Here is a 12062-nt window from a genome sequence, read left to right as displayed (position 1 = left end):
AGTTAGTAATTGTTGTTATGCATGTAAATTTAATCGTTTTATATTTAGATGATTTTGTATTTGATATTTTGGAAAGTGTTACCACTCAGTTTCTTGCTGTTTCTTCTCGGTAGAATTTACATTCCGAATCGGTTGTACATTTAATATAATGATAAAAATTCAGTAAAATTACGACTTCAAAGTGATTTTAAAAGCTAATCGAATAAAATATATTATGATTTAAATTTTTTAATTTTTTTATATATTTTTTTATTTTTTTATGTCAAAAGGTGGCAAACGAGCCGGAGGCTCACCTGATGGAAAGTGACTACCACCGCCCATGGACATCTGCAACACCGGGGGACTTGCAGGTGCGTTGCCGGCCTTTCAGGAAAGAGTACGCTCTTTTCTTGAAGGTTCCCAATTCGTATCGGTTCGGAAAAACCGCTGGCGAAAGCTGGTTCCACAGAGTGGTTGTGCGAGGCAGATTTTATTATTTAGCAATGACATATTTGACCTCGAGATTCACCCATAGATACTGACACTCAAAGATTTTTAAAGATCTTCACGCCAATGGACCGCTAACCATATCGCGTAATGATGAAGAATAAGAATATTAAAACTTGGCGATAGAGTATCTGATAAAAGGGCAGTAAATAGCTCGGCATTTTGTCGATTACTTCATTACTTTTGACGTCTTTTAACATAAGTAGCAAAGTAATATGTTTAAATTGTCCAATATTAGACGTTTTCTTGTCTTAAGGAAAAAGCTTTGAGCATATTCTATTATTGCGAGACACATCTCGGGTCACAACCCATGCGACATACTGCTCTAAACCGGCTTAAAGGATACACATCATACATAATTTAATTTGAAAAGTCCATATTTTTTCACATGGTTTCCTTCCGAGGGTAAATGAAATATAAGAACAAATTAGCACATGCAAGCTCAAAGTGTAAGTACGTCCGGCCATCAAACCCACAATTTTCGGTGAATATTCACAATAAGCCACTCGTTCACATAATATATATATATATTTATATCGTTAGTCATAAGATGACTGTATTTATTCCCCTTATATATGTGAGCAATATATACGTTTAATATTATTGTATACATTTTGCTATAATAAATAGATAACCGAGGCGGAATTACTTTTTGTCATATATTTAACATTGGGAGTCTTTACTACCAAACACATATTCAACCAAGCCTATATACGTAGGACCCATTCGCATTTACATTTTATGACTATCCCCTAGAAACCCTTTCGTTTTCCCAAATAATAGGTGTAATAATATACATTGACTTAAAACACAAACAGCTTAGCGTATTTAATTAAAAGTCAGCCTAAGATTTTGGCTACGATTAAAGTAAATCCGTAGAGCCATTGAATTACGCGTGAAATATAAGTATGTGATACGCGATATTCACTGTAATAATAATACAATAATAACGCATCAAAATAGCGTATCAGCGTAAATTAATCTTCAACATTATACAAGTAAGATACGTAGTAACTAGTGAGACTGGTTATGAAAAATTCTCAATAGTAGCCCAAAAGTGTGTGTAACCTCCCGTGCTTTCAAAAGAAGTTTAGTAAGTATTGTATACTTATACCGTTGGTCCTGCGCCGGAACTGTTTCCGTTCGTATCGGATTCGCCATCCCATCGGGTTCAAGAGTGAGAGTATAGAGAGTAAGAGAAACACAGGTGGTGTTTTGGCACACATGTATAATAATATGAAATGTCACGATAAATAATGTAAGTGAAACATTATTCGTTGATCATAATCGGAACACACTTTTAATTTAGTAGTATAATATATAAATACTTGCGCCAGATAATTGTATGTATATATTTTTTTTAAATTTCGAATAGAATTTAATGAGGTTTATAACGAAGAAGTTTAACTTATACTGTGCGGTAGTTCTCCTGAATATTTCCGGCAACGTTTGTCAAAAGAGGTTAATCTAATCAAGGCCGAGAGCTGATTGGTGGACAAGCTTAAATGCATTTGTATGTTGGCACACAATTGAATTACCAAGTCGTTAAATTCACACGACTTATTCAAAGGAATTTATATTGATTGTTACTACAAAGAAGTCAATGTGGGGCAAGGGTAAGACTATTATAGCAATACCTGGGTAGGTATGACTATTATTAGGTAGGTACCTACATAGTATTTAACTTCTGTTAACGCATATATTTTTAAATATACGTTAGACCATTATTGACAAACGTGTCGACTTCGCTTCGCTAGCGAAGATTAGAATTGTCAAAATTATTTACAAAACGACATCCCATCACAATAGCATCTGATTTAAGTTTATGTTATATTATTTTTTGGCACTAAACCAAAATAATTGTGAATATTTTGCAAGCGATTTACTCAGTAAAAATAGAATATCTTTATAACACAAATCAACACATATCTGATCCAAAAATAGTTATTTATTACCATCTCAACAAAATATTAGATAAAAGAGATAGAGTAAACTGTGTAAATATATCTAAGTTTATAGTTCTAGGAACATAAAATATTCATAACTAGCTGATCCAGCAGAATGATCCTTGTGCAGTATTACACGCGTATAACATCACCGATGAAAAGAGCAACTATGCGAGTTTCTTGCCGTTTCTTATGAGGTTGCGTTCCGAAACGGTGGTAGTGTTTAAATGTTGACGATTCAAAAACGCTTCATTGTGAAGTTTACTTGAATAACATTGATTGGATTTAATTTGATGAGGATGTTAATATGTTTGTCTTTCGAGACTAGTCTGCCTCGCAGGACATATTATAGAGCACAAGTGTGTGTGTACAAGTGCGTGTGCACAGGTGCACTTTCATAACGTTGGGCGGTGAATCCGACACGAGCGGAACTTGTCAGGCGCATCGGATTTACGTGCTTTGCAACTTACAGTACACAGTTTCAAGTACTAGATTCTAGAATTTTCGCCGAAAAAAATCTAATAACTTTTCATCGGATTCACCAAGGGTTTGAACCCAGAACCTCGGAATCTATGACCTTATATCTAGCCACTAGACCAACAAGGCACTGATGTTAAACGGTGTACATGACGTGACGTTATCTTTCTTTTATAAATGGGTTAAGGTTAAGGGTTTTTCAAATCGGATTCAGATTGCTCATTGTAATGTTCAGTTTTTCTAAAACACGTATGGATTGCTTGAATCTGAACATTTACAATACAGGCGAATTCCGGTGACGGTCTTTCCTGACGACTTTTCTTTACATGAACCTTCATGTATTTTTTTTTTCTGAATCCGAGTAGTAGGTAATTCTTATACAGTTGATTAATATATTTGAATTAGGAAGTACACACCGAACAGATAAAATATCCCATTAATCAACAAAAACCTTCTCTCTTTTTTATAAAAAATAAAATAAAAATATTGTGACCGAGCTTGAATATCTATGATATACCAGGTTCTTTTGTTTATGAGGAGAGGTCTTTGCCCAGGCGTGGGAAATATTATATTACTCATTTGCATAAATCAGATATGATTTTATTTTTAGCGACGTATAAATCATCGTCATGTTTTAAAGCTTTCAAGTTGTTATCACGTAATGAACTCACCATGACTGCAAACGTAAGTGCACTTCTCCATAAAACAGCATTCGGCTCAGTCGGTCAGCATCCTGGAAAGATTGAAATAGTTGAATATAGGGCGCTCAGATTATTGTTTTGGCCGATTATTATGTAAAAATGTTTTGTATTTTATACATTTGTATTGAAAACCTTATGACGTTTTTGAAATTATATATTTATGTGCATAAATCATGCAAAGATAAATGTAGATATATTAAACCAAAAGGGTTTGTGTTTTAGTCAACTCTAATTTGAACAGATAATAAATATTACAAATAATATAGATGATTGAGAACGAATGAAATGAATGTATTGACAGCCACAACAAACTACTCTTTGTTATTTAAATTGTACTACTACACAATTTTGGATATTATTTTCGGTGGGCTTATTTTTCCCATCACATTCGAAGGAAAATTATAATATATTATACGTTATATTTATATAGCTACAATATAAATATAATATCGTAAGAATTAAACATAATGCGAAGAATTTAAGTAAAGTAAAGAAATTCAAGATCGAATTGAACCGCAACTTAGCTATATGTAGGCTGAATGATTTAGGTTTGTGTACGGGTAAATGGGTCACCTGATGGCCATAGACAATGGCACTGTAAGAAATATTAACCATTCTTTACATCACCAATGCACCACCAACCTTGGGAACTAAGATCTTATGTCCCTTGTGTCTGTAGATACACTGGCTCATTCACCTTTCAAAACCGGAACACAACAATACTGAGTACTGTTGTTTGGCGGTACAATAATCCCCACCTCCGGGTACAGGTAACATAAACCCCTTATACATTATAGAATTATGTAAATAAATATTTTCAGTATAACTACATAAAATATAAAGGTCAGTCTAAAATTTAATACTTCATAACTTAAGTTACAAACAACAACTTGTCGGTAAATTAACTTTGCTGTTATTTTGTTAAAGCGTTAAATTTAACATATAACATTTTATACGGATCTATTAAATCAACTACATAGCGTACATGTTACGTTTATGCCATAACTGCTTAAATCCGACCGTTAAACTAAGTTGCAAGTTTCAGAATAATAGTAATCTTATTATTTTCCATATTATATTGCATAATTGTTATAAAAGTTAATTCTACAATATACAATAATACATTTTTTTAAGGCATTGGTTGGCGGACGAGCATATTATGGGCCACCTGATGGTAAGTGGTCTCCACCGCCCATAGACAAAGACGCTGTAAGAAATATTAACCATTCCTTACATCACCTATGCGCCACCAACCTTGGGAACTAAAATGTTATGTCCCTTGTGCCTGTGATTACACTAGCTCATTCACCTAACCGGAACACAACAATACAGAGTACTCTTATTTGGTGGTAGAATATCTGATGAGTGGGTGGTACCTACCCAAACGGGCATGCACAAAGCCCTACCACCAAGTAAATATAATATACACAGTGTAATTTATTTTTAAAAACTTATTTTACTATGAAATTCTCATTATTATTAAAACTTATCATGTATTTACAAAATGAATATAAATAAATCGTCACATAATTTCTTGTCTATATATTTGTTTGTATAAATCAAATTTCACCCTGTTCCTATATTCCGTAGATATGTCATAAGAAATTAAGCTAGATTAGAAATTAACCAGGAATGTTCTGGAAATAAAACAGCCGTCATAAATCAAGTGGTCGAGTACACGATAAAATTAACCGAATCGTATTTTATAAATCAAATATACAAGTCATAGATGTTGACTGTTTACAATATCAATCAAATATAAAACGTACGCGGATAGCGGATAGCGTTTTATATTAACAAAAAAGTTGCTATTAAATTTACACTAAAGATGAGTAATAGGCATACCACTGCTGGACTAAAACCTCCTTTTCCAATACGATATGTTGTAACCGATACAGGCAGGCTCACGAGCACGAGATTAATTATGAGAACAAATTAATCAAATTAAATTTCAGTGGTTGGTTCAGTGGGTGGCCCTGGCTTTAACCCGCTATCTTCGCTTAAGATTCACATACCACTCAGCTATCGCGGCTTATATAATTTCATATCAATGTAGAAGTAAACAATAAGATAACAGATTGATAGTATTTATATGTAGTATAAAACGTTAGTTAAGTTTTTATGAATTCAAATCAAAATATACTTTATTCAAGTAAGCTCGTGCAAGCATTTTTGGGGTCCATTTAATCGATCCGCAATACAGATTCCACCGAGAAGCGCTGGCGGTAATTTAATATTTCTTACCTTTATAAGTATAAAAGAATAACCATTACTTACATTATATATGTACATCAATTAATTCAAGTAATTAAGAGCTTCAGTTAAAATGTCCTTGATGAAAATCACCAGGTACTAGTCTGTGCCTGATGGTATAATTTTTTAGCTACAGTGCTGGTTTAGTGATGAGTTTATAGGACAAACGTGTTTGATTGATTTCATTATATCTGTTATTATTTGTTCCAACCGGGTGTATCTATCTGATAACAAATGTATTTTTTTTAATAATTAATATCCTAAAAAGTATTAATAAATGAATAAATAGCCTGTTTATATAGTTAATTATTATTTTGAATTGTGAATGTGTGCGTTAATTTCATATTCGGTTCGAATGTTGACAAAATGGTCTGCGAAAGTCTGTGGAATCAATATTTATGACCTTGTTAAGATTCAGCGCCCGAAGCTACGAGTAAAATGGTAGGAACATAGGTACATTATACAGCAGACTGGCGTCAGTATTTTGACGTGTTTTGAAAATAATTGCGAGATTTCAGACTATTTATTGGGAACTCTTTAATTGAATCATCAAGATTTTAAGGGCTTGCCATGTAGTTATATGTTTCTTGATGTCTTGAGCAAAGAACGTTCCTATTCATAGCACGTTGACGTTAAGGTGGAAAGGAAATACGGACAATGGTTAGCCATCGTGAGTTCTTATATTATAGTCGATAAATCTTATGAAATTAAACCTTTAATTTTTATTGATAAAAGGTGTCCAGTAGCGATTGGACTGGTAGTAAGTATTATATGAATTATAAAAAATGTATAAAAGTAAAGTAAATTTATTTGCTACTCTTTGCCTTTAAGGCGTGAAGACAGTAGAATTAATAAAAATACCTTGGATTTAAATCTACTTACGTGTTTATGTGGTCATAATAAAATGAAATTATGAATTATCAACCATGCCTTGATACTACATAACTTCTTTTTATTATTATACTTCGGAATAAGTGCAAAGATAGTCTGACATTCAGCCAATAAATAAAAAAAAATAAATAATATAACTCATTATGATTATTTACGAACGAAGAAAATAGTAAAGAGATAAGATCTCATTGCGGGTTAATTTTATTAATAGACCTAAATAAAGTTACGCTTAATTTATTATCATTATCAAAATTACATTCGAATATCGCATTTATTCAGTTAAATTTATTATACGATCATATGATCAGTCTTTCAATAAATAATTGTAAGGGCATTAATTACAGATCAAAATAAAAAAATACTTATTTTAAACATTACCGCTACGCTGGTGGCATTGTGAATATGAATGTTAGCAGCATTTCCTAGTTTTTCTTTGAAGTCCGACAGGAAAAAAGAATTAGTCTATATTGTCAAATTTATTAACAAGTCAAGATGGCGATGATAGGACACGCGAATCTTTACGAAGTCGCGTTAAAACCCTGTCACGAACCACTTTGTTTTTCAAGTAGATAATTTGTGTTAAAATTCACTTCAAATTGTTTTAATAAGATAGCGTTCAGTAAGTATTCGTTGATTTTCTTGAAAGATTCGTATTTTTTTTTCTTTTTTGGAGGTGAATGACAACAGCGTGAAGAACCTGCATGATTATTGTGTTGAATGAAAATCTACCGCAGTGAAGCGGTATACGTAACAAGGTTCCAAACCATCTCGTCAAGAAGAGAGAAAGCCTGCAATGGAACTTTAGGGGGGTTTTCTTACTTATATAATTTTAATTGGAGTCTGTTGTATAAAATAAGTAATTAAAATGTTATATAACAAATATTTGAATATCGAATTTAAATTCGTTACCAAGTTGAAACAACAATCCTTTATTTAATTGATGTACTAAAACGAATACAATTTACTATTCAGGAATATTAAAGGATTAAAAGTGTGTTCAATTTAAAATCTGCTTGGTGGAACTGGTTAAAAAATCACTTTCGCTATTGTAGTTACACATTCTAACAGGTGAAGTTAACTAAAAGCTTATAAAACGTTATGATCTCTCATTAAAATGTTTATTAAGTCAAAATTTGTACGTGCTCACGTGCAAAGAATTAAAGAAATGTGCGAAGTACAGTACAACTCGCCTTTCTTCACTTTTATTTATGATGTGCACAATTTGCTCGCGATAATTTTTGTGTTCTTTTTTTTTTTAAATATAAGCTATTTATTTGTTAGTATTTTTTTTACACTTTATTTTTAATAATATGTAATTCCTTAGTTTTTGTTTGAATTGAAACCGAATATACTATCTCGTGATAGTATATTTAAAATAAGCGAAAAACAATATTATAGATGTAGGTTTGTATAAAAAAATATTTGAAAACTGGGTCAACGACTTCTCTCTGAAATACGGTACGGTAATATCAATTTTTCATTTGGCTAATCTGCACCTCGTATTTTAAATGTGTAAACCAGCAATGCGGCTGAATTATAATATTTTATAATACCTACTAACAATTAAAAAAAAAAAAAGGAATTTGAAAATCGAATATATTTTCAATAAAATGACTATAGTTGAATATAGTGACCCAAATGAATTAGCGATTGAAATTTTTAAATATGCAATAAAAAAATATATATAATTAAAAAAAAAATAACTCGGCAGTTCTTCTTAATCTACATTTCAATCCGGTGGCAATTTCAACTTCCATTTAATCCTGTAATATAACGATTTAAAAGTGCTTATATTATAAGCCTACCTGGATAAAGAATTTATTGTACTTGATAAAGCAGAAAGGTCTTTGAGAAATTATAACTTCGAAAAGGGCACAGTAGTCTCCATTCATCGCCCTAATCCAATCAACTTTAAAGTATCATTTAGCACCCGTCCGGCTTCGCACACTTGGAATAAGGGTTTATATAAAACGTTTATAACGCAATACCTGATATTATATACTATTGATTTGCATGTCGCACGCCAGTAAAACTTCCAGTCGATATGATTTATTCTAAAACCATCAAGAGTTTCATTTCAAAACAAGTTACACAAAAACTTTGGGAATTAAACTCAAAAATGATCCTCAATGAGTCACATCATCTATTGGTGAAAACGTTTTACTGTATCGCATTCAAACGAACAGACCCGAACACACGCGAACAGACCCGAACAGATCCGAACAGACCCGAATATACTTTGTTTTATTATAATATAACTACACTGAAACAAAGAAATAAATCATAAAACTCTTTAGTATAAGACCAAAGTGTCATGGAATAGTAGATCACATTTTTTATTTAATAGCTGCGATGGGCGGTTCTTATTACATTTATGACGACACTTATTACGTATAATAATGAACGTCTTAGACATGTTACGAATGTAAGATGTAGAGAAATAAATTCGTCTCCACATAAAGCTTGACTAATTGTTGTAATTACGAATTACGACCGACAATTCTCCGCCTAAGACAGCTTCATCGCCTTGTTTATTTGTGACGATGATGTATTTTACGTGTATTAAGTAATCCTGTTCACACAGAATTTTACCGAAAAGTTTGTATATAAATTAACATTTTAAGATTAATTAATTATTATATTTAGGTACTTTTATGAACAATGAACAATTAGATATAAATAATGTATGTTTTATCGCATAGGGAGGCGGACGGGCCAACTGATGGTAAGCGTCCTTCACTACCCTTAGACGTGGTGACAATGGCGTCGTAAGAAATGTTAAGCCATCTTCCATTCCATCCATGCATCGCTAAGGCGCCACCAATCACTCGCTCTTCAATCCGGAACCGAACATTACTAAGTAATGTTGTTAGACGATAGAATATATGATGATTAACCGATGATTTCGGGTTCAAGCCCAGGCAAGCACCACTGAATTTCATGTGCTTAATTTGTGTTTATAATTCATCTCGTGCTCGGCAGTGAAGGAAAACATCGTGAGGAAACCTGCATGTGTTTAATTTCAACGAAATTCTGCCACATGTATATTCCACCAACCCGCATTGGAGCAGCGTGGTGGAATATGCTTCAAGCCTTTTCCTCAAAGGGAGAGGAGGCATTAGCCCAGCAGTGGGAAATTTACAAGCTGCTAATGAGTGGTAGCTACTAAGACGGGCTTACACAAAGTCCTAACTCTAAGTAAGCTATCTAGTCTTCCTAACTGAATCGATCAATAAGGAAAACACTCCTTTATATTATGGGAATGCAGGCGTGTGTACATTATCATAATCTGATAACACCGCAATCCGACACGACCGGCTTAGGGCCAATACGTGGTTTTCAAAGCACATCAGTACAAATTGTTAACCTCCGGAGTCTGGTCAGCTACTGAGAATTTTTTGACTTAAATATGCTAAGAAAAATTTTATAACCCCAATTCGGAAAATGAATCAAATCCAGTTATGCAGCCGTATGGGCTAGTCCTAGTTCACTAGGTGCTGGAAGCCACGCAGGCGATGCTCACCTCACGCGTCATTCGACCTAGTGTCACGCTTTATTTTTTAAACACTGGCCTATAAGTTAGACTCTACCTAACGTTGCTTGATAATAACTATATGTTAAACCAACAAAGTAATAATTACGTCTCCTCTTTTTACGAGTCGGCGTTTGTACGTGATTTCCATTTCTCATCGACATTAATGTTGTAAGATAAACTATAAATAGGTTAGCACGTCACTAATGCCCATTGAGATTATTTGAACAAAAGAACATTGTTTTAGTGCCAATGAGATATGGCCTGGACGATTCAGAATTTGATTTATTTATCGAACAAGAGCAAGAGATATCTTGGGCTATCCACTTGAAACGAATTTGCTTTCGCTATTTTAATGTATAATATTATTTATATTATAACAGACACAATAAAATAATTTAACAACTTTCGAGAATGATTAAATGACAAGAAATAAAATTGTTACTAAATTGTTGAATTAAAACAATAACCAAAGTAAATTAAAATAATTTTGTATTCCAAACCGGTGGTTTGTTAAATTATGATTCAAAAGTGCTTATAAACGCCTTCTTGAATAAAATATATATATTTTTTTTGATATGACCGTTTACAAGATCCGTTTAGTAGACAAATAACTTTTACTCCAAAAGGGGGAAAGGTCGCCTCTAAGGCGCATAATGCCTTTTCCTTACGCGAAAATTTCGGCCAGTTCATTCTACAGATATCCGCGTAAAAGAATTTCTTTCCAAAATTCATAAAGAGATTACTAAAAATGTAATAATATTTCAAATAAAACCAAAAAATAAAGGCTAGAAAATATTTAAATATTATTTTAACCATGAAGTCAAGGACGTTTCTATATAATACGTTGAACACTCCTCCTTATAAACGCAACGCCTATAACACGCAAGAAATGAATTACAAACACATAGAACGAAACTATACTCTTCCATTGATTTCTAAGGTTAAACCAACAGATTATAAAACCAACACACAATATGTTACATACCTAAATTTGAAGTACCATAGTTAATAATAAAGGTATGTTATTAATTTATATCATTTTTTAACTATTTGGAACGAACTTCTTTTATACGACTTACAGAAGAATGAGCGGGCAGAAAACGTAAGGAAAAGCGTTATTCTCCAGGCGATCTTTCCTTCTCTTTCTCTCTGACTCTTTCTATTGTATACGGTTTTGTAAAATATTATTTTAACCATATTTTTTTACTTTGGATTTTTAATAATAATTTTGTCAATCCTATTTAAATAATCGCAAATGTTGTTATTTTTTTTATTGCGTCTGTTATTTCAGGTAACTTCGTTCCAACTGGGTGTTCCAAAATGCTTCTCATTTTTTTTAATCAAGTTTAATAAAAAGCGAATCTAGTATGTCGTTGGTGCTTCCACGTAACCTTTCTGACATTGACGCGATTTTCTCCTCGTGCTACCGTGAAAGTCATCGATATGAGCATCGGCGAACATCTGAGAGGCACTACAGTAATGTAGTTTGAAACATAGCTGTTTTAAAATGAATTTAAAAATATGGTCAGAATGAATATAGAAACAAATCTTTAAATGACTGATGTAAATGCCTTTGCAGGATAATTATCACCACGCCACGCACGTCGATACACGTGTGCTGCAATCTTATAACTCACATCATCATTCATACAGGTCTCATAAAGCTTATTCGACCTTACCCGTATATGAACCTATGACTACTACTCGACCATGGAGGTCGTCAAAACATTTTAGTCCTAACATTTTAGTTAAGCAACGTAAAGATATGTTAAT

The 12062-nt window shown here is 32.8% G+C and overlaps 1 protein-coding gene across 6 annotated transcripts in view; it reads right to left on the bottom strand.

Annotated features, from left to right (window-relative positions):
* Nucleotides 1-12062, bottom strand: part of LOC125067552 (chaoptin) — an 80166-nt gene that overhangs the window by 30610 nt on the left and 37494 nt on the right. For all 6 annotated transcript variants that reach the window (XM_047676215.1, XM_047676214.1, XM_047676213.1 and 3 more), the window contains one exon: nt 3581-3642. In XM_047676215.1, coding sequence (XP_047532171.1) covers nt 3581-3583 — 3 coding nt within the window. In that variant the 5' untranslated portion in view covers nt 3584-3642. The remainder of the gene's footprint in view (nt 1-3580; nt 3643-12062) is intronic.

The sequence above is a fragment of the Vanessa atalanta genome, chromosome 11 (genome assembly GCF_905147765.1).
Source record: "Vanessa atalanta chromosome 11, ilVanAtal1.2, whole genome shotgun sequence".
NCBI classification, from domain to species: domain Eukaryota; kingdom Metazoa; phylum Arthropoda; class Insecta; order Lepidoptera; family Nymphalidae; genus Vanessa; species Vanessa atalanta.
The sequence above is the reverse complement of the archived record's forward strand: the minus strand, read 5'-3'. Positions and strand labels throughout refer to the sequence as shown.